Raw genomic sequence first — 24,423 nt, forward strand, 5'->3', positions numbered from 1 at the left:
AAAAACAAAACAAAACAAAAAACCCCACTGAACAACTAAATAACAAGCAAATATTTGAATGATTTTATAATCCTACTAATATACATTGTGTGGTTCTAAATCCACAGATCAAGGGGAAAATACAGTGCTACTTATTAAACTTATATCTATCTGTTATAAAAAAATATGAAACTGTGTGATTTGGAGTTAAGGAAAGAGTTCTTAGATACAGCAAAGCACAAACCATTAAAAAAAAACAATTGGGCTTAAAATTAAAAATTTTTGCTCTCAGAAAGATACTACAGAGAATGAAAAGACAGAAAATATTTTCAAATCAAATATCTGACAAAGAACTTGTATCCAGAACATACAAATAACTCTCTAAACTCAACAATAAGAAAACAAAAACACAATTTAAGGGATGGACACATCGACCTACACCTGTAAACCCAGAGACTTAGGAGGCTGAGGCGGAAGGATCTCAAGTTTGAGACAAGTTTTAGAAATTTAGGCAGGCTCTAAGCAACTTAGAGAGACCCTATTTCCCAAAATAAAAAAAAAATATAGAGAGTGGGGGTGTAGCTCAGTGGTAAAGCACCCCTAGGTTCCATTCCCAGTACAAAGAGAAAAACAGATAAATTATTTGAACAGATCCTTCACAGAAAATATAAGAATGGCAAATAAACACATGTAAAGTGTTCATCACCATTAGTTATTAGGGAAATGCAAATTAAAACTACAATGAAACACTACTACACACCTATTATAATGACTGAAACAAAAAAAGACAATATCAAAAGCTGACAAGAATGCAGATTAAGGGGCTAGGGATATGGTTTAGTGGTAGAATGCCTATGTAGCATGCATGTGACTCTGGGTATGATCACCAGGGCCACAAAAAAATTCAAAAATAAAAATAAAAAGGGTTGAAGATGAAGCTCAGTTTGAACTTGGGTTCCTCCTGCTTCACCCTCCCAAACTGCTGGGATTATAGGTATGCTCCACTGAGCCCAGCTGGTAGTTTCTTATTAAAACACATTTACCATAAGATCCAGCAATCTCATTCCTAGTGTACACCCGAGAAAAGTAAAAACAAGTTTGCACAATAAACTTGCACACACATGTTTAACAGCAACTTTATTCATAATTGTTCTAACTTGTAAACAACCCAAATGTCCATCTGGTGAGTGGCTCACAGTGGTACATCCATACAATGGAATACTACTTAATATTGAAAAGGAATCAATGTTAATACAGGTAAGAACTTAGATGGAACTTATAGGTATTAAGACAAATGAAGAAAGTCAATTTCAAATGGTTATATTCTGGATAATTCTATTCATGTAACATTCTGGGAAAGGCAAAATGTAGGGTCAGATCAGTGGCTTCTAGGGGTTAAAGGTGGGAGAACTATTTGACTACAGTAAATTCAGTAAATGAACATGATAGGTATACGGAGCTATTTATTCTGTACCAAGATTGCAATGATACTTATACAAGTCTTCGTATTTGTCAAAACTTATTTAACTACATAAAAAGTGAATTCTGCTATATTTAAACGTAAAACAAATTTCAAAAATCTGATGATGTTCATACATCACTATATTCACTTATTGTCTCTCTCCCAACCCTTCAGTCTAAACTAAATTATCCTCTCTTGTAACTCAAATGCTTTGCAGAACATGAAAATTCAAAATATAACATCTTGACAAGCATAAACAAAGAATGGGATTAATAATGGAAGAAAGTGAAAAGCTTGAAAATGTAAGCCTTTTTTTTTTTTTTGGCTTGTTCAACAAGAGTCTCCATTAACCCAGATTATTCTCAGAATGATTTTCTTCAGAACTATCGTGAAAACAGCCAGAATCTTTGAGTAGCTCCCAGGAGAAGCAAAAGCTAACAGAGGGCTTGGTCTCTGCACTCTGCCACCATGATACTGGAGCAATGCTCTCTTGGAGAACTCAGACATGAAATGGAACTTAGTTATTTTCATTTGATGGAGTTGAATAATAAAATCTACTTTAATGTAAATCCTATATTTAAATCAAGGCAACCCAAAAGAGAGCTCCATGAGAATAGTTATAGAGAGCAGGGAGTAAGAGGAGGGCAAAGAGGAGCTCCCTTAATAGTCAACAATGCCTGAAAATTAGAAGAAGAAGACAGTAAACAATGGTGGTTGTGAAGTAGAGCATCATTAAGACCAATATTGAAATCCGTGAACTGCAATTCAATAGCTCTGAACTTGAACATGCAGCTAGTTTCTGTAAACCCACAGTTGTATCATCTGGAAAATAGGAATTACAGTATCTCCTTCACAGGATTATTGTGCCTAGTTCAGTACCATGCCTGCCTCATTGTAAATATTTCATTATTATCATATGGGAGATCTCTAAATTTCCATAGCAAACCAGGAAAAAATTCTTCTGCTATAAATGAAATGACATTATCCAGAGATTTTAGGGAAACAAGAGAAAGACACTAATATTTTATTGGCATAATGACAGAGGATGTCTTACAGCTCCTCCAAGTCTTACAATAATCAATGTCATGGAAACTCCCAGTAGAGTTCATCAGAAAGACAAGAAACAGTAACAGTAAGGGCCAGAAACAGTAAAAACGTCTTGCATTGGGAGATCTCAGTACATACTCACATAATAAATTAATTTACTTGGTAATGGCACAGAAATTATATGGGTCTCAATATATATGACATGCACATTAAAAACTCAATTGCAAAACTATCATTTCTTAATTTTTTCTTTCACACAGAAAACAAATAAAGAATAAACATGGTTTGATGTCCAGCAAATCTTGCTAGTTTGGTAACTAAATTAACTTCCATGTTTGGGGAAAAATAGGTAAAACTTCTGCATCTTAATTATCCAAGATATAAAATAAAGATACCATTTTTTTAAAAAGGGAGAGAAGGAAGGAAATATCTAATTTCTTAGGCTCACAAGAAGAAAATTTGTTGATAAATTTATTCTCTCCTTAACAGAATGAAGTTGAAGGTCATTTTCCTTGACCTTCCCATTTTTGGAAACTTCGATTTTTAACTATACTAAGTGAAGATACTGGACCACTTTAAATATTTCACACTACATAAGCATTTTTCCAAAAGTTCTAAAAAAAAAAAAAAAAAAAAAAAAAAAAAAAAAAAAACTTAGTCCAAATGATCAAGATATAAAAATAATGTACAGTTTGATATGTAATTTTAATAGTATATTAAATAATTATACAAGAATAGCAATATAGCAAATAGATCCAAATATGGATCTGTATGCACTAAAAGCCTTCCTAAACCATTTTTTTTCTGAATTTCTATTATATAATGAAAATTATGATTGATGAACTTATTGCTAAAATCCAGTAATGTTTAATTAAAGTCTTTGGAAAATACTTTTTCAACTATACTTTTTCTCCCTAGATGGTTTGGTAAAAGGAAGACAATTCAGATTTTAAATTAATTTCAGTTCAATCCAGAACTGATTTGAAAAAGAATTGTTAAAGCACATGGAGAAATATGCCCAGGAAACAGTGACACAGTTAAAAATACAATATGACTAGGACCTAAAATATTTCACCGCTTAGCAGGACAGCCCAGTTATTCTTTCTGTTTTTCTATTTCTATTTGCTCAAAATCAGTTGCAAGCTAATGGTGATTCTGCAGCCAGAGGTTGTCAGTACTTGTGACCCACCTGACTGGATGAATCAGGTAGACTGGAATGACCAATAATTCGAGCAACCTATTTCTACATCCTATGCAAATTAATGCACCAATCACTAAAAGAGTATTTCTGTAAGGTCAAATAAATGAAAGCCTGAACAGAGGACACCAGTCAGTAACTTTCTGTTGCAGCATTATGTCATTTTACACAGCTTTTAATTATGAGTTCCTCTAAGTAGAATGCCTACTCTGCAAATTGCAAAATAGCAATGACCTTTAATGCAAATTTTTCTAGTAACTATTTTCAAACATAGTATTTCTTAGGTCAATAAAAATGTTCTAAATATAGAATGAGATTTCCAGCCATTTTATGAGTGCTTATATTCTAGTTAATGTATTTTACTTCCTCAATATTCATATATGTACATATATATACACACATACATACAGAGACATACATATATATTTAGCCAGGTATAAAAATGATTTTTTGTTTAGGATGTGATTTCTCTTATATTGTAAATAGCAATACTCTCACCTTCATTCCTAGATGCATATCTATCACAAGTACAGATTTGATATCACTTGCTATCACAATTCTTCAGGGGAAAAAATCGTTTCGAGTGCAATTAAAAATGCATTGTCATAAAATTAGAATTCTGGATCTTATAAGGATTTAAAACCCTAACAATTTCTTTGGAAGAAGATTGCCTTAAAAAAATGTACACATGTATATTTTTAGTCATTGCATTAAAAAATGCCCATAAACAAAGGTTTACCCTAATGTAACATTACTACACTACATAGTGTTTTTGTAACAAGGACAAAAGCTTGTTAAGTGGAATCCAAATTTTCCTAGCATTTTTTCATTAATTTTGGTGTCCTTGGTATTCATCAAATTTTTCATACTGCCAGATACTTCCTACCAAATAGTATCAAACAATGTCATTCTATTTCTAAACAGGAACCCAATTCTCTTTGGTAAAGAAGTTCCCTACTTGCAGTTAGTGAATCATGACTCACACTCATACACTACCCTGAACAGAGCAAGTGGTCAACTGCTACTACTGTAACAACCTAAAATGCTAATGCTGGAGTTCCCGGCAATGGTAGCAGAAGAAAAAACCCTAGATACCAAATCACAGATCACAACCAGATGGAGTACTCCCTTGCTTTAATATTACCATACAAACAGAAAACAGGGTTTATCCAAACAGTCAAAGAAATGTGCATTCTCCCTTAGCAGTGTTGGTTGGGGCAAGCTGTTTGAGTCTACAGAAATGGGGAGAACAGGAACACATGTCTTCTAGTTCTGTCTAATACAGGGCTGCAGTTTTTGGGCGTATCTCTGTTCAAAGTTGAGATCTGGTAAGAAACCTCTAGACCAGGCTCGTTCTCTCCTTTGGGTTGCAAGTGAATGCTTCCAGCAACCTCTCTCGAGGTCCTCGGGGGATTTGGGTCTACGGTACATTTCCCCAGAAAGTCCCCTCAGTTTCTTCTAACGGTATAGCTCTGCAGTGGGTCATGTGACAGCTGGGTGTGTGCCTCGGTGCGCGGTGGGGGGGATGAGTTTGCGGGGCGTGTGTGAGTGTGTGCCTGCAGAAGTTACACGTTTGGTTTTGGAAGACGTGTGTTTTTCTGGGGCGTGAGTGTGTCTGAATGTGGGTGAAGTGAGACTGAGAAAAAGAAATTTAGAGAATGGTCTTGGTCAGGCGATGTGGCCAAGCATGCCTGTGCCAGTGCCACTCCTTGGTCATCCTCTGCATTGGGGGCAAGGTCCCGGTCCTTAGGGGGACATGAGGACAATGGGGTGCAGGCGCCCCTCCCCGCACTTTGTGCACCCACCTGACGAATCCGCGGCGGGTTCAGCGGGGTAGAGGCCCCGCCTTCCGGGGCCGGGGAGGTGGGAGAAGCCATCTTCCTGCTGCTCCGGGTCTCTTCCTCCTGTCACTCCCGGGTCTCCCGCGTCTCCTTAGTCTCCTTAGCGCCGGGCCTGCGGCCCGTCAGCAGCCGCCGCGCCCCGAGGACGCGCCGCGGCTACTTCGCCGCAGGAGTGGAAAGGGCGGCTGTCCCCTTTGCTCGCCCGCGTGGAGTCCTGGCCGGATCCCCGCGCCCCTGCCTGTGCCCACCTACCTCCCGGTCGGGAGATTCGAGTCCATGGCGGGCCGGGGTCGCGTGCGACCTTGGCCGCGGGGCTGCACGGGCGGCTGCCCTTTCCCGAAGGCGCCGCGCTCCGCGCGTGTCTGAATGTGCGAACGGCCGGGCTTATTCTAGCAGCGGCTCAGGGAGAAAGAAGGCTCCTTCCCTCGCTGCTGCCGCTATCGCCAGGAGAGCGATGAGCTCATGGACAGCTCCCAGAAATATGTCTATATGCACCACTGACTGCCGGAGTTCGGGAGGTGGGTGGGGATAAGGAGGCTCCTCGGCGGGCGCTCCCGCATCACAGGCAGACGTTCCCTCGGGAGGCCCCTGGCTGATGGGGCACGTCCAGCTCCTCCCTGCCCATCTCCACACTCACTCTCAGCTCTCCATTCATACCATACACACATTCCCTATGCACACTCATTCTCCCTTCGCGTTCTGTTAGGCACCCACCCACCTCTAGCCTCCACACTCACACATTCTTTGTTCTGCCAACCACTCCCTATTGGTAAAGAGGAATTATTTTACCGAGAGAACATGGTGTGAAATGCCACTGTAACTTCAACTCCTGTCAGATGTGGGCTGGTGGATAAAGTGATGTGCCTTTTTTGCTTTGGGCATTTCCTCTTTACCCCAAGACAGCTTCTCATTCCCACCTTCATCACTGTGAGAAAGCACCTTCCAGCTACTATCCAGGGTGGTGACTTGGCCCCATCATCACTAAGGTGGAGTGTTCCTCTTCTGTAGCTTTGAGAAGTGCTAAAAAGACAAGACAAGGTTTAGTAGTCCCCTTTCAGGGCAAGGGCTGATGGCAGGAACCGTGAAGGCCACACAGGGGTTGACCTAGATTTTATTACTGATTCCCAGTGATATAGCTGGAACTATGATTGATTTAGAGCAAACCACTGTGCAAGACCTGATCATTATCTCCTTTCATTGACTCAACTGCCCCATTGAGATAGGAATTATGACTTTTTACGGATAGTAAGATGACCTTCACGAGGTCTTACACATCATCAATTTTCTCTTTCCTATGGATCTCCATACAAACATACACATAGAAACAAACCAAACAGCCTGGTGCAGTAGTGCATGCCTGTAATCCCCGTGGCTCAGGAGGCTGAGGCGGAGGATCTCAAGTTCAAAGCTAGCTTCAGCAAAAGTGAGATGCTGAGCAACTCAGTGAGACCCTGTCTCTAAATAAAGTACAAAATAGGGGATGTGGTCCAGTGCACCTGAGTTCAATACCTGCCCCCTGCGCCCTCCCAGCAAAAAAAAAAAAAAAAAGAAAGAAAGAAAGAAAAGAAAAAGAAAAAAACAGAACCCCTGATGGTAGTTCATGCCTTTAGTCCCAGCTACTCAGGAGGCTGAGACAGACCAGCCTGAAGGACATAGCAAGATTGTATCAAAACCAGAACAAAACATACCATAGACATCCCCCATTTCCCACCAGCTACTGTTCGGTTCTCTACACCTGTTTTCAGCAGGATCCTCTGCAGAATTTCAATATCTCCAAATCCTATCCTTACATTCTCCATTGAACCCATTCCATTCAGGCTTTCCTTCATCTATTTTACAAAATTTTCTCCAGAAAAGGTCCTCCATGTTGCTAAATCTAAATATCAACTCTCCATCCTCATATATCTTGGCTTTTAAACATTATTTAAAAGAAAAAAAAAAAAAAATGACTCCTTCCTTTCTGGAAATGTCTTCATTGGTTTCTAGGACACCAGTCTTGCTGACTGGTCTTTTTATCTCACTGGTTTCTTTGTCTCAGTCTCCTTTACTGCCTCTTCATCATTTTCAAGACCTTTAAACTTTGGAATGTGTCTTGGTCCCTGTTTTATTCTCTCTGCTCACTACACTGTTACTCTCATATAGTCCCATAGCTTTAAATGGAATTTATATTGTGATAAGTCCCAAATATATGTCTCCATCCCCTTAAGTTCTAATTCTTATTGCCAACTGCCTCTACCTCCACCTGGATAGCTAGAGTTCAAACAACCATGTCCAAAGGCGAGCAACTTCAAATGATCCTCTGCCAAATCAACTGCTAGAATATAGTTTTTTCTATCTTTGGACTGCTCAGGAACATTAATATTGTCAGAAATACATTTGTTCCTTGCTTGCTCTCACGCCCCATATTTCATCCATCAGTAAATCTTATCCATTCTACAGAGCCCAGCCACTTCTGTACTTCCACTACATCCCTCCAGTCAAAGTCGTCATCTTTCACCTGCCTGTTAGCTAAAGTCTCTAACAAGTCTGCCTTTTTCCACCCTTGCTCTTCACCGGTCAACTTGCAACAGAGCAGCCAGCCAGCACTCAAAGCACTCCTGTGTTTTCTTTTCTCACTCAGAGTAAGAGCCAAGTCATTTATAAGGTCCAAAATCAATCCTTCATTTCTGCTCACCTGGTCTTATTTCTAGCAATCTCGTTAGCTCACTTTCTGTAGCCACAATAGCCTTGTTTCTATTTCCTGAGTATTCCAGGCCCAATCTGGTCTCAGGTCCTTTGTACCTGGACCACTCCTCCTCCAGGTAGCTGCATGGATCATTCCCTTACTTCCTTCAGGTCTCTATGCCAATCTCACATTTGATTACCTGTGTTTTGGAGTGACTAGTGTCCAGCCCCTTCTCCAATTATATGTTGAAATCTTAATTCCCAACAACTCAGAATTGACCTTGGACTGTTGCATATAAAATTAGTTAAGATGAGGGCACACAGGAGTTGAGTGGGTCCCTAATCTAACATGATTGGCATTCTCATCAATAGAAAAAAATTGGACACATAGACATGCACACAGGGAGAATGCCATGTGAACATGAAGGTGGAAATTAGGGTAATATCTCAGGAAGCCAAGGAACATCAAAGCACACCAGCATACCACCGGAAGTTGAGGAAAGACAGGAAAGATTCTCCCTCACAGACCATAGAAGGAACCAGCCATGTTCACACCTCCATCTTGGACCTCCAGCCTCTACAAGAGATTTCTGTTTGTTGTATGAGCCACCTGTTTGGGGTGCTCTGTTATAGCAGCAGCCCTAGAAAACTAATACCTTCTAGAAGATAATAATACCCACTATACTTGTTCCTCTTTGCTATATATCACTTCTGTATACTTTTCATCATCTGATAAAACTTGTATTTACTGGTTTGTTTATTGAAGCCACCTACCACTTGAAGGTAAGATCCATGAAGTAGGAAGATCCATACAGGAGTATGGTTTGTTCACTATTTCAAATACCTAGAACATTCAGCACCTTGAACATTCCTATCCCAATAAATATTTGTTGAATGATCTAGTATTTGTTGAATGATCTTTGCCAAAGTTATTTAAAAGGTTGGAGAGCCACAATTTGAACTCTAGTCCCTTATCTTGAAAGCCAAACTCCACTCTGCTAATTTCTGAATGTGCATAAAAACACATACATATTTGGACTGGGGATATTACTCATTAGTAGAGCAATTGCCAAGTATGCATGAGGACTTAGGTTTGAACTGCTAGCACTAAAATAAATAAATAAATATCCTGAGTAATTATATTCATAAGTAAGAATAAGAGTTATATCAATGCTCAAACATGGAATTTTTTTTCTACCAGGGACTGAACTCAGGGGTGCTTACCATTGAGCCACATCCCAAGACCTTTTTATTTTTATTTTATTTTGTTTTGTTTTGTTTTGTTTTGAGACATGGTCTCGCTAATTTGCTTAGGGTCTTGCTAAATTACAGAGCCTGTCCTCAAACTTTGGTTCTTCCTGCTTCAGCCTCCTACATCCCTGGGATTACAGACATGTGCTACCACACCCAGCAGTAAATGTGTTTTTAAAAGAACCCCTTGAGTTTGGTCCTAGAGAATCAAAGGAAACTTAATAGGGCAAGTAATATTGTTATGGCTCACTGATGCTCTGTGTCATAACTGGGCACATAGAAATCCAAATTCAGCATCTTAAATCTCTAATGGCTTGGGGTACTTAATTCAAATTAACAAAAAACAGAGACATGAATAAATTCCATTCTGATTTTAAATAGGCAAATATCAGGTAGTTAAATGGAAATAGATGTTGAGATTTATAGATATGAATAGAACTATATATAAGGTAATATTGTAAGTAGAAGAATATTCTTGTTCTTACTTTTATAAATCTTGGTATCACTTGTCACTTGCAAAAACAATAAAGAGTACTCCAGGAAAGGTATCCTTGCATTTACCAGGAAACTGTAAAATCAAGATTACTACAAGTCTCTCAAGCCCCCTTGAGTGGTGACTATCTATCTTCTAACAGCCCTCCTCCTGTCTCAGGTCATCCTTTATTCATAACTGCTATCCCCCACCCCATATTTGTCTCTCCTTCCCATGGAAAATTCAAGTCCTTTGTTTTGTTTTGGTACTGGGGATTGAACCTACAGGTGCTTCACCACTGAGCTATTTCCCCAGTCCTTTTATTTGTCCATTTTTTAAAAAATTAAGATAGGGTGTTACTAAGTTGCTGAAGATATCACTAAATTGCCAAGACTGGCCTCATACTTTTGATCCTCCTGCCTCAGCCTCTTGGGTCACTGGGATTACAGGCTTGCACCACTGTGCCAAGCAACCCACGTCCTTTTAAAATCACCCTAGACTACCCATAATTTCTGCATATTGGATTCATCTGTGAGGCCCTGGGTTTGACCTCCAGCACAAGAAAAAAAAAAAAATTCATATGGACAACATGTCTGCTAATTTCCAATGAATTCACTTCCTCTCTGCCTCATTTATCCACTATCCACTTCCATGTTCTAGGACTTTCCAACTGACTCAATCTATTACCCATCTCCAATAACTCTTCAATTCCACTTAAACCTCCTATCAACCCTACTACTTTCTTGCTGTCCCTATTCCATCTCCAAGCATTATATTTAATTATTATAACAACTATCTTATATAAATTTCAACTTGTCCCTCTCTCCCTGTGCCATACTCATCTGGCAAAAATAAATCTTAGTTAAATCTAGTTTTCCATCTACTATAAGCTTCAACTATGCAGGCTGGAGAAAAATGCTGAGAGTTCTCAATATGGATGGCTGCTAATTTCAGGCAGACTCTTGATGCTGTGTGGCAATCCTACCATATTTCTCTAATCAATTCATTCTCCTACTCTCCAAGAAAATCATTAACAATTTTTTCCTTGCACTGCAGTTTCTTCATTCTCAACTGATGACCTTGTTATTTCACAGAGAAAACAGAAGCAACCAAAATATATTTCTACCACCATTCCTATAAATCTGCCCATGTGCTGACAATATCTTTTATCCTCTTACCATAGATAAATTATGCATGTTCTTATGCAAGATCATGCCCTCCATGCGGGCTTTTGATCTCTCACTCAAATTCACTGTGGACGTCTTTCTTGCAAGTTCCCCACTCTGGTTCTTGTTCCCCCACCTACTAAGTCATTCCCCATCTCACTGATTCTCTGTTTCTTCTCCTCCACTACTGAAAAAACTGCCTCCGAAAAATGTCTATCCAGTCCTTGCTATCTCCACTTCCTCTCTCCTTAAAAACTCCCTTAAATTTACCCCATTCGCGTTTTCTCCTCACCCTTTCACTTAAAACTGGTGTCAAGGTTGCCAGTCACCTCTGTGTTGTCATATACTTCTGCCAGTTTTGGTCTCTTGTCATCTGATTTCTCTCTTGACAGCGTTTGACATCTATTTCTTCACTTGACTTCCAGGACTCCAAAATTTGTCTTGGTTTTCCTTCTTCTTCATGGGATGCTCCTTTTCGATCCATAACTTCAGTCCTGGGTCCTCATTTCTCTCCCTCTGTTCAGTCTATAGTTGATCTCATGCATTTCCATTATTTAAATACATCTATATACTGACAACTCCCAAATCACATGCCTGGTCCTCCAGCCTGTACTTTGCCAACTGACTATCTCTCCATGTCCCCTTAGATATCTAGTAGATGTTTCAGACTAAACATGCACAAAATTAACCATGTACTACTCCACCACCAGCCTTCACTATCCCAATAAATGGCAACTCTATCCTTCCAAAACCTCATGCAAAAAAACTTTGCATTCATCCTTGACTGGCCCCATTTTAAAATATAACCTGAACCTATTTCCCAATTCCTCCACTGCTACCACAATAGTCCAAGCCACCAGTCCCCTTTCTCTTGGATTATTGTAATAACTACCTATAGTCCTAGCCTCTATTCTTAACAGAGCATTGAATGTTACCTCTAAAATCTAAACACAAACTGGGAGTGGTGGCACACATCGATAGTCCCAGGGAGGCTGAGGCAGGAGGATCGCAAGTTTAAGGTCACCTCAGCAATTTAGAGAGACCCTGTCTCAAAATAAAAAATAAAAAGGACTGGAGGTGTAGCTCAGTGGTAGAGTGTCTTTGGGTTCAATCCCTAGTACCACAAAAAATAAAATAAAATGTAAATCCAACCATACGATTCATCTTCCTAATGCTCTCTAATAATCTTTCATTTCACTTAAAATAAAACTCAAAATACCAGAAGCATCTACCATCTCTTACCCCTCCCCCAACCTTATTGACTTCCTGACCTCATTTCTTACTCCTCTCCCTCCCACTCATAGGCCTGAGAGAAGAGCAAATGATTTTATATATGCAAAACACTTGAAATACAATCTGGCACGTGGTAAGTGCTCAGAGGGTTAGAAGATTAACTCCTTCTAAGTGGATTAAGTAAAGGCATTATTCAGTCTCTAAAATATGAGATATTGGCCAGGTGCAGTGGCACACACCTGCAATCCTAGTGGCTTGGGATGCTGAGGCAGGAGGATAGAGTTCAAAGCCAGCCTCAGCAAAACTAGGTGCTAATCAACTCAGTGAGACCCTGTTTCTAAATAAAATACAAAATAGGGCTGGGGATGTGGCTCAGTGGTCTAGTGCCCTTGAGTTCAATCCTCAGTATCCCAAAAAAAATAAATTAAAATAAAATATGAGATATTTAAAAGACAATGCAACTGTGCATTGTCCTGTAAACACTCCTATAGACACTGAGGTAGGAGGATCACAAGTTTGAGGCCAGCCTGGGCAATTTATCAAGACTCAAAAATAAAATAAATAAAATGAAATACATCTTTTTGAGTGTGCGTGGTGCTGGGATTCAAATCCAAGGCCTTGGGCGTGCTGGCCAAGTGCTGCCCACCGAGCCTCACCCCAGTCCTCCTCGCTTCTTTCTCATCTATCCCCACAATCAATACATATACCCAAATATACTCATGGGTAAATACATTCTGAGAAACCACTGTTAGGCAATTTCATATTTGTGGAAACCTCATGGAGTTTACATAGCCCAAACTAAGGCAGCTATAATGTCACTAGGCAATACAATCTTAAGGGACCACCTTCATATATGTGGTCCATCATTGACCAAACTGTCATTATGTAATGTGTGACTGTGCTCAAACCTCCTGCATCGTCTTCATTCCCGATGTGGATGGAGCTTCTCACCATCAACTGAGACACTCAAGTGACTGTAGTGTCATTCTGGACCACTCTACACTATATCATCTCTCATACTCTAATAACCCACCAAATCCTATCAGTTTTATTTTTTTATTTTTTGGTGGGGGCGAGGGTGCTCTGGGTCACACCCAGGGCCTCATGCATGCTAAGTGCATACTCTACTACTGAGTTACTCCCCCAAACTTGTCTATTCTAATGTCCTGATTCATTTTTGTCCTCCATATCCATGGCTTTAGTCCAGGCTTTCAGCTACATTGTATTGTAGTTTCTTAATAATGGTCCTGCAGAGCTCTTTCTAACCTGAAACATCCTGCATAATTCAGCAAGAATATCTTCCAAAAAAAAAAAAAAAAACTTTCCATTTACAAAGCCCTGGTGGCTTTTCATGGCCTTGAGGATAAAATCTACCATCCTTTGCTTTGAAGTAAAATCCCCTTTCCAAATATTTATATACTTTTTGTATCAGGATATTCTTAAGATTAATACCTATGAAAGAATTTTAAAAGGAAAAGATTGAAAGATCATCCTATATAAAAAAATGTAAAATTTCTTTAAATAAAAATTTACTCTTGTTCAAGGCCTGCCTCAGCAACTTAGCAAGACCCTAACCAATTAAATGAAATCCTGTCTCTAAATAAAATACAAAAGAGGTTTGGGGATGTGGCGCAGTGGTTAAATGTCCCTGAGTTTAATCCCCAATACCAAAGAAACAAACAAATTACTCATCATTTGGGTCTGAAAAAGTAAAATACATGTATATGTGCACATATATTTGCATGTATGAGGAGAAAAAATAAGTGACTCAAAGAAAAAGTGTTTACAATATTTATGCACAGAGGAAATTAATATTCCTAATATAGAGATAAAACAAGTACCATAAAAGAAGGGTAGGAGGAATCAAGAGAACTCGAAAGATTGAATAGTGATTTCCAATGAGCAGATGAAAAATTGTTCAATTTCATCAGAAATAAAAGAAATGCTCATAATCCCAGTGGCTCAGAGGCTGAGGTAGGAGGATTGCAAGTTCAAAGCCAGCCTCAGTAACTTAGTGAGACCCTAAGCAGCTAAGCAAGACCAGGCCCCGTCTCTAAATAAACATAAAAAGGCCTAGGGATGTGGCTCAATGGTTAAGTGCTTCTGGGTTCAGTTCCTGGTACCCCCCCCCAAAAAAAAAAAAATACAAATTCAAATGACAGAATACTATTTTCACCTATAAAATTGGCAGAGAAGAGATTTTTTTTTTTTTTTTTTTTTTTTTTTTTGTACCGGGGATTGAACCCAGGGGCAATTATTTACTGAGTCACATCCTGAGCAGCCCCCTCACTTTTTTTTTTTTTTTTTTTAATTTTGAGATAGGATTTAATGAGTTGCTTGGAGCCTCGCTAAATTGCTGAGACTGCTCTTGAACTTGTGATCCTCCTGCTTCAGCCTCTTAAGCTGCTAGGATTATAGGCATGCAAAACTACATCCAGCTCCAGAGAAGAAAATTTTTTTTAAATATATATATATTTTTAGTTGTAGATGGACACAATACCTTTATTTTATCTGTTTATTTTTATGTGGTGCTGAGGATCAAACTCAGGGCCTCACAAGTGCTAGGCAAGCATTCTACCACTGAGCCACAACTCCAGTTTCAGAGAAGAAATTTTAAGATATGAAAATTAACATTCCCAAAGATGTTCAGAAAAAGGTTTGGGGGTTTATATTATGGCATTGTTAAAAGGAATATAAATTGGCATAAACTTTCTAAAGAATTGTTTGTTCATTTGATTTTTGTGGTGTTGGAAATCTAACCAAGGGCCTCAGGCATTCCAGGCAAGTGCTTTTCCTCTGCCTACAACCCCAGTCCTCCAAAGGATATTTAATATACATCATGTTGTATCAATGTTAATAAATATGTTCCAATATATGCATTGAGTGGCATTTCAATCAAGCTTTAAAAAATGCTGGGCTGGGGTTGTAGCTCAGTGGTAGAGTGCTGGCCTAACAAATTGATGCACTGGGGTTTGATTCTCAGCACCACATATAAATAAAATAAAGGTCCATTGACAACTAAAAAGAATACAAAAAAAAAAAAAAAAAAATGTTTAAAAAAAAATGCACTTAGCCCAGCTTGGTGGCACATGCCTATAATCCAAGCAGCTCAGGAGGCTGAGGCAGGAGGATTGAGAGTGCAAAGCCAGCCTCAGCAAAAGTGAGGTGCTAAACAGTTCAGTGAGACCCTGCCTCTAAATAAAATACAAAACAGGGCTGGGGATGTGCCTCAGTGATTGAGTGCCCCTTAGTTCAATCCCTGGTACACCCCCACCCCCACCCCCCAAAAAATGCAGAGCCTTATTTTCTCCACTTAGTTACTGGTCTCTATTTCATTAAAGAGACTCATTACCATCATTATTAAAATCTCTAGCTATCTGTGGAGGTCTAAACATTCAAGTTACATATTTTGTGTGACAAGTGTGGCTTTGAGTTCAGATTATATCTCATAGTCTGGGATGTTGGGCAAATTACTTTTCTAAATTTTAATGGTTCTTGTGTGTGTTTATGTATATGACAAGTTATAAATGAGATTATTATTTTCTCTGGGAACTCAAAAAAACACAAAGACATGTTGGATATTATTTTTCTCCTTAATCTTAAATTTCCACTTTTATAATTACTTTTGAACTCAAGATCCTCCTGCCTAAGCTTCCAGAGTCACTGGGATTACAGGAATGTGCCACCACACCTGGTTTATAGTTACTTTTTCATTTATAGCCTTCTATACCTACCACTCACATTTGAGCCTCACAACTACTATATGAAGTAGCAGAACAGTGTTACTGATGTTATAGAAAAGGAAAATAAGACCCAAAAAATTTAGATCTATGACACAGTCACATAGCTAGTAAGTGCTAGTCTGAGCCCTTGCCAAGCACGTCCTGATGAATTATCTAACCCTTTGCAGCTTTATTAAAACTCATAAATCTACTTGGGAGGCTGAAGCAGGAGGATCACATATTGGAGGGCAGTCTTAGCAACCTAGTAACACCCTGTCTCAAAATAAAAAATAAAAAGGAATGTAGCTCAACAATAGGGTACCCCTGTACCCCAAAACAAAACAAAACAAAAACAACACAAAACCTCACATGTATTTTCAGACTCTGATTAGAAAACATTCATTTTCTTTCCTCTTTCTTTTTTCAAACTCTGAGGTTTAATTTTTCTCTGCATGCTTCCCCTGATTACTAAAATCAACCGAAGACCATGAAGAAAATGAAATGAATGCTTTAATTTGTTACCATACTAGATCATGTTAAAAAAAAAAAAAAAAGGCAGGTAGACCCCCCAGGAAGCTGTGGGTCTACCACTAAAGCCATTACCCGTCTCTTTTGATGTTTATCAAGGACTGCATTCCAGAGTATCTAGTATTTGTGACTTGGCACACAGTAAATGATAAATGGCCATAGCATACAAATGTCAAGCTCCGTTATCCCTGGCATACCACCTGGCTGTAGTTATTTGCACTTAGCTCATAGGGGGTTTCTCCTCCTCTGTGTCCACATATAACCCAAAAAGAAGCTAAAGACTCTCCTTAGTTATAAGGACAAGAGTTTCAATAGAAGATAACTGGGAGGTATGTGTAAGGCCCTGAGTTCAATCTGTAGCACTGCAAAAGAAAAAAGAAGGAGGAGGAGGAGGAGGAGGAGGAGGAGGAGGAGGAGGAGGAAGAGGAGGAGGAGGAGGAGGAGAGAAAGTGTGTGTATGTGTGTATGTGTGTGTGTGTGTGTGTGTGTGTGTATGTATTTGACATTTTAGGTGGAATTTGTAGTCTAAAAGCCTTAAACCTTGCTTTTTACCCTATATCCTAAGGTTTAAAAAGTCTCTCTACAACTTCCAGACAAAATGGAGAGGGGTAATAAATCTCTAAAGACAATTGGGCTTACTTCCAAATAACCATCTTAAACCTATATATATATATATATATATACAAGGTCCAAAACAATCTTAAATCTAATCAACTAAAAGGGCAGGAGTTTTAGCTACACAAAACAAATCAATAGATTGAAATGCAGATATTCTAGTTTACAGGGTTCTTGATCCAAGTTCGATTCATATTAAATATAGACTGAATGTCGGAAGATGAACATTCAAGACTCTTCACATAAGACACTTGCCCTCCTCTCCAATTTTATTTCCTATCTTTTCTCCACATAAACCTGAATCAATCTACTCAATCTTAAATAAAACACCAAATTTATGTTGTCTCCAGAAAAAGCATTATTGAATTTCCCTGGACTTTTGCTATTACCTCATCCTCTGATGATTTATTAGAATTTACTGTCTACAGTAATCATGTTGTAAGCAGTGAGTAAGAGAGGAATCAAGTTTGGTTCCAACAAGTGGATTTTATTCATGCAATGCACACTCAACCTAACATTCCTAATAATAGCAAGTCACAAATACATTGAAGGTTCACTCCCTTATTCACCTAGAGTCCAATCCCCTTGGACTTACTCAATGCAACGTCTTTTAATCAAGAAGTCAATCAGCAAGACTGAGGGGATTCTTCTCAGCTGTCGCCTCTTTCAGCTCCTGGGATGTCTTTGGATGTCCTCGAGTGTCCAATAAGCTGAAGGCTGGGTGGCAGTTGTTGCCGCAGGATAGGTGGTCAGTCATCTGGCCTCAGTGACAACGGTCTATCAGCAATCAGTGATGGAGTGGACAGCAGCCAGGGCAGTCAAGAGACAGAGCGATGTGGAGTCCTCTGGTCATGGTGCTGCTGATAGTTTGTTCCAAAAGTCCAGGGGTTTAAGTAGTGATTTTCAGCCCAGACATGCTCTGGTCTTCATTGATAAAGACAAGAACACGACTATACTAGGAGCCACCACTCAGATCATAGATAAAGGTTCACATTGGCATTGTTCAGGAGTGTCATCTGGCCACACAGCAAGTTTGTCACCAGGCGCCTTTATTTTAGTTTTACAAGTCCAGGCAAATACCAAATACAGCTTATTATTACTACATAATACACAACTATATCAATTCCTACTATTTCCTTGTCTCATTACATCATGTAACACATCTCATCTTATTTTTTATTTCTACAATATATGTAATATTTATGCTGTAACAGATAGTCACTTATCTTTTGTGTACATGCCTTATTTCCAGTACCTATGTTATTAGCATTTTGAAGTGAGGGACCATATCACATGCCTGCTTACTACCCCAGAACATGTTCTACAATAGTAGGCAGGAAATGAATGGTTATTGTTGGTAACTTGAGGAACTCAACCAGAATTGGAAAAAATCTCTTTAGTTCCTCCCTCCCTCCCTTCCTTCCTTCCTTTGCAATACTGGGGATTGAACCCAGGAGTGTTTTAGCACTGAGCTACATACACAGCCCTTTTTATTTTTACTTTTTACTTTGAGAGAGGGTCTTGCTAAGTTGCTGAAGCTGGTCTTGACCTTGGAATCCTCCTACCTCAGCCTCCTGTGTGACTAAATTATAAGTATGTGCCACCACACCTGGCTTACATAAGCACTTTTAAAGAATGGTTTTTGTTTTTTCTCCTTTCCAGTCACTTTTGGCTTCTTCAAAATAATAGAGTTGTAGGAAGACAAGTTTTGAAGAACACACTGGCCTTTAGTTTACAACTATTTGATAACTAATTGTTTGAAGTTATTCCAGATGTTTTCTAACCTGGTATTTACAAGTACATTTCATTGTTTCACTGAACATTCTAAAATTATTTTTAATCTGGAATCTGGTAAAAATCTAAAATATATAAAGGTAGTACATGCTCATGGTAAACAGCACAGAAACATTATAGAATTATGTAAAATGAAAAATAAGAAACCTCAGTTCCTCATTCCCCTAGACCCATTCCCAGAAGTAAATACTGTGAACTCTTTCTTACTTGTTCTTCCAGATCACTTAGCACACAAAATAAGTATATATGGAGGATAATATTTATATGCTTTTGGATAAAGTTGTTTTGTGTGTGTTTGTGTGTGTGTGTGCATGTGCATGTGTGTATGTGTCCATATCATTACATATAAATCTTTTGTGTGGTGTGAGTCTGGGGGTCAAACCAAGGACTTCTACATCTTAGACAAGTGCTCTACCACTGAGAAGAATCCCCAGCTTCCAGCCCTTTTTCAAAAATTTTATTTTGAGACAGGGTCTTGCTAAGTTATCAAGGCTGGCCTCAAATTTGTAATCCTCCTGCTTCAGCCTCCCAAGTTGCTAGGATTACAGGTGTGCACCACCATGCATGCCCAGTTTCATTTTTTTAAAATATAACATTTGATACCTACAAAAAGCTTTTGTAACAAATATGTAATAATTAAGACATTATATGATAAGCTTATATGAATATGATACTACAAGTTCTAGATATAACTTTATTATTAAAATTTTTATTGAAATAATTGCAGATTCACATGCAGTTGTAAAAAATAATACAGCAAAATCCCTTGCATGCTTTGCCCAGGTATCCCCATGATAACAGAAAAAGGTACAGTATACTATCATAAACATAATACAGACATTCATACAATTCACCAATTTTATTCAGAATTCCCAGTGTTACTTATATTCATTTGTTCCTGCTTGTGACTGTATTTGTGTGTGTGTATGTGTGTGTGTTAAATCCTATACAGTTTTATCACCTGTGTAAATTCATGTATTCAAAGACAAGATAATAAACAGTTCTTATATCACTTGTGCTACCTTTTAATAAATATCCCCTCCTTAACCTCTGGCAAGTACTAATTTGTCCTCTATTTCTAAGATGTTTTCATTCCAAAAATGTTACATAACTAGAATCAGAGTATGTAGCCTTTTGAGACTAGCTCTTTTTGCTCAGGGAAATTCCCTCGAGAGTCATCCAAGTTGTTGCATGCATTAATGGCTCATTCCTTTTCACTGTGGAGTACTGTAAGTTACAATCCTAACACACCACAGCAACTTCTATCACAATCTATTTTAAGAAACTAAATATGAGTGATTCTGAGAGTCAAAGATGACACTGAGGAGGGTGGTAGGGAAAAATGAAGGAACTGAAGGAACGTTGGATTGTGTAGAGTAAGGAGAGGGAAGGGGAGATGGGAAGAGCAGTGGAAGGAGACAGACATTATTACCCTCTAAACTTGTATGAGCACACTACCAGTGTGACTCTGCACCATGTTCAGCCAGAGGAAGGTGAAGTTGTGCTCCATTTGTGTACAATGTTTCAAAATGCATTCTACTATCATGTAGAACTAATTAGGACAAATTAAAAAATAAAAAAAATATTAAAAAGGATAACATTGAAATTAATATAGGCCAAGCTTTGCATTGGGGAGCATAATGCTAACTTTCTGAATGTGCCCCTAGGTAAAGCCCAGGAAATGAATAAAGTTAGAAAACACCACTGCACTTATGTGTACACTTAACCATTCGGTCAACATGATTTACTTTGACCTTAAAGGACAAGAACAGTAAACTTAGACAGGATTAATCCCCCAGAAGAGTCTGGTGACCTTCTTCTCCACTGGGATAACATCCAGTTCCTCCTGGGCAGCATGCCTAGTACATGCAGACCAGTGTTCAAACCAGTTACCTGAGTAGGTCAAAAGGGTGAAATATTCTTTTATGAGCTTGCTCTAGTGCTGGGGACAACTTCCTCTTGTAGGACAAGATTATCCTAGTGTATTAAGATAATATTGTCCATTCAGAGCAGCTAGGAAGTTGGAAGAAGAAAGGAGGAAGATTAAGGAATACTGCCAATTTAGGACACACTGAACCTCACAATCCTTGAAACAGCTATATAAAAATGTTCCAGAAAATGTGAAATAGTATTTTGTAAAGAGGCACTCTTCTAAAAGTGGAAACTACAACCTAAAACAACTACACAAATATACATATATATATATATATGAAATCTGCCATATGATAGAATTTTTTTCCTTTAAGATGTTAATTCTGGGTGAGATTGGGGGAAAAATACAAAAGAAATAAAGTTAGACATAGGTTTATAGATGGGAAAACATACAATTGACCCTTGATGCACTTTTTTTTAATCACTTAAAATATGATTTAAGAATTTGTAAATGGGAGCAACTAGGAAAATTTGAATAGCAAATTTCATTGGTTTGCAGATGGTACATAAATGTAACTTTGCAAAAATAGATCAGAGAGAACAGGAGAGAAATGGAGAGCAATTTATCGCAATGAGGAAGAAAAAAGTCTAGACTGCAAAAGTAAAACAATTAGTGTTCTATTTTTTTTCTAAAAATGCCTTAAAAGCTAGTTTTTAAGATAATTAACTCCTTTTTTTTAACTTTGATATGCAAATACACTTTTAGTTTTATGGTTTTGAATTTCTTCTCTGCCTCTTCTTAATTTTATCTCTCTGTGTGTGTGTGTGTGTGTGTGTGTGTGTGGTGGTGGTGGGGATCAAACCCAGGGCCTCCCACATGCTAGACAGGTGTTCGACCACTAAGTGCATCCCCAGTCCTGAATCATTTTTTAAAACAATACAAATGAGAATTTGGAAAACAGTAATGCTGAGGAAGCAGAATGAGGAAAAAGCATCATGAGTAGGTCAGTTCTTCGGGTCCACTAAGCATCTCAGACTCAGCATATCCAAACCTAACTTCAGCTGTTTCTCTGCATCCTCACAAAACCAGAAATTTGGGGATTATGCTAATCTCCTATTGCTTCCCCACTCTTCCTCCCCACCTCACTAATTAAATGCTCCCCTTACCAACTCTTTTATGGTAGTCTCTTTCTTTTGTCAGTTATTCATTTCAGGCTCTCCTCCCTGTTTTCTCCTTCTTTTACTTAAAGGGCCTCCTGACTGGTTCCCTGACTCTGATCCTGTGAAGGGTCCTACAATGATCTTTCTAAAACAAATCTGACCAGGTGGCACCTCTGCTTCCACCCCTTATAGGTTCTTTGTGCCATAGTTGGAATTGAACCCAGGACTTCACACATGCTAGGTAAATGCTTTACCACTTAGCTACATCCCCAGCATCCCATCCTCCCCCTGTTTCCCCTTAATTTTACTTTGAGATTAGTTCTCACTAAATCATCCAGGTTGGCCTTACCCTCGAGATCCTCCTGCCTCAGCCTCCTGAGTAGCAATAATTACAGCATGTTTTCCCAAGTTCTTCATAGAGTCTGAGATGTAGCTCAGTGGAAAGTACAAGCTGAGCATTTGTGAGGCCCCGAGTTCATTCCCCAGTACCCTGAATGCATTTTTGTGTTTTATACTCTCATTTTACCTATGTAATTCATTATGCATTCATTCATTCATTCATTCCTTTTGTTTGTTTTCTGTATTGAGGATTAAACTCAGGGCCTTTAACATGCTAGGCAAGCACTCTCCCACTAAGGAGCATCCCAGCCCACCAAATGTTTATCGAGTGCCTATTGTATGCCAGGTCTTATACTGTCACTGTACTGTGAGGATTTATGTGTACCTCCTCCCTATCAGAACACAAACTCCCTAGGTACTGAACTCACTTCTAATATATTATCTAGTGGGTAATTGGATGGATCGACATATAGATGGAGGAATGGCTGTACAGATGGATGGATGTAGACTTTTTTTTTCTTTTCTTTTCTTTTTGGTACCAGGGATTGAACCCAGGGGCTCTTAACCACTGAGCTACATCCCCAGCCCTTTTTATATTTTATTTAGAGACAAAGCAACTAAGTTGCTAAGGGCCTTGCTCAGTTGCTGAGGCTGGCTTTGATTTAAGATCTTCCTGCCTCAGCCTTCCTAGCTGCTGTGATTATAGGCGTGCACCACTGCCCTGGCTCAAAATATGTTTCTATTAATCAACATTTGCAGAAACACATCTAAGATGTTATAACTTCTCTGCCTTCTAAAAATGACTAGGAGTTGGGCAGGTGTCACACACCTGTAAACCCAGTGGCTTGGGCGGCTGAGGCAAGAGAATCACAAGTTTAAAGCCAGTCTCAGCAAAAGCGAGGCGCTAAGCAACTCAGTGAGACTCAGTGGCCAAGTGACCCCAAGTTCAATCCCTACCCAAATGAATAAATAAATAAATGATTAGGACTATGTGATCCTACTAAAGGTCTATTACTTTTTTTGGCACACTGAGGATGGAACATGCTAAGCAAGCCCTTTGTCACTGAATTACACTCAGCCTTCTTTCCTCTTTATTATTATTCCTTCGGGTGCTTGATTTTTCTTTTTTAAAAATATTTTCCTGGGCTGGGGAGATAGCTCAGTCGGTAGAGTGTTTGCCTTGCAAGCATAAGGCCCTGGGTTCGATCCCCAGCACCAAAAAAAAAAAAAAAAAAAAATTTTTTTCCTGTTTCCTTCCTTCTCAGGAAATTACTCCTTGTTTACCGTTTGTTTTTATTTGTTAAACAAATCACTTATTTGTTTATTCAATCTGCCACCTGAAGCAGTTGTTTTTCCTTTAATGCCATGCTGATCTGTTTGAAGTTTGGAAGCCATATTATGGAAATAGCTGTAATTATGTGCAAAATACAAATAGATTCAAATTGAGGTACTGAAAATCATCTCTTTTTTTTTTTTTTTTTGGCACCATGGACTGAACCCAGGGGTACTTAATCACTGAGCCACATCCCCTGCCTTTTTAAATTTTTTTGTTTTGATACAAGTTCTCACTAAGTTGTTTAGGCCCTCACTAAATTGCTGAGGCTGGCCTCAAATTTGTGATCCTTCTGCCTTAGACATTTGAGTTGCTGGGATTACAAGCATACACTACCATGCCTGGTGAGATTATTTTTTGGTAGCAGTTACAGAATCTGTGGCACTGGACAACTATTTTTCCTACTGAGAACACTTTCCTTCCTTTCTGATTCTTTGGGCTCCAGACAAATGTGGTATCAATGTGCAAAAATGTCTGTAATCCCAGAGACTGGGGAAAGTGAGGCAGAAAGATGGAGTTCAAGGACAGCCTGGATAATTTAGCAAGACCCTGTCTCAAAATAAAAAATAGGGTTGGGGATATAGCTCAGTTGGTAGAGTGCTTGCCTCTCAAGCACAAGGCCCTGGGTTCAAATCCCCAGCACCACCACACAAAAAAAAAAAAAAAAAAAAAAAAAAAAAAAAAAAAAAAAAAAAAAAAAAATTAAAAAATAGAGTGTTGGGGAGCTGAAGAAATAGCTCCAATTG

The 24,423-nt window shown here is 38.8% G+C and overlaps 1 protein-coding gene across 4 annotated transcripts in view; it reads right to left on the reverse strand.

Moving 5' to 3' along the window:
• Positions 1 to 6,076, reverse strand: part of ANK2 (ankyrin 2) — a 694,188-nt gene extending 688,112 nt beyond the window's left edge. For 3 of the 4 annotated variants that reach the window (XM_079154590.1, XM_079154588.1, XM_079154614.1), the window contains exon 1: positions 5,492 to 6,076. In XM_079154590.1, coding sequence (XP_079010716.1) covers positions 5,492 to 5,563 — 72 coding nt within the window. In that variant the 5' untranslated portion in view covers positions 5,564 to 6,076. The remainder of the gene's footprint in view (positions 1 to 5,491) is intronic. The other variant, XM_079154601.1, reaches the window with a different exon arrangement.
• Positions 6,077 to 24,423: the final 18,347 nt, after the last annotated feature.

This window comes from Sciurus vulgaris, assembly GCF_902686455.1.
Source record: "Sciurus vulgaris genome assembly, chromosome: 9".
NCBI classification, from domain to species: domain Eukaryota; kingdom Metazoa; phylum Chordata; class Mammalia; order Rodentia; family Sciuridae; genus Sciurus; species Sciurus vulgaris.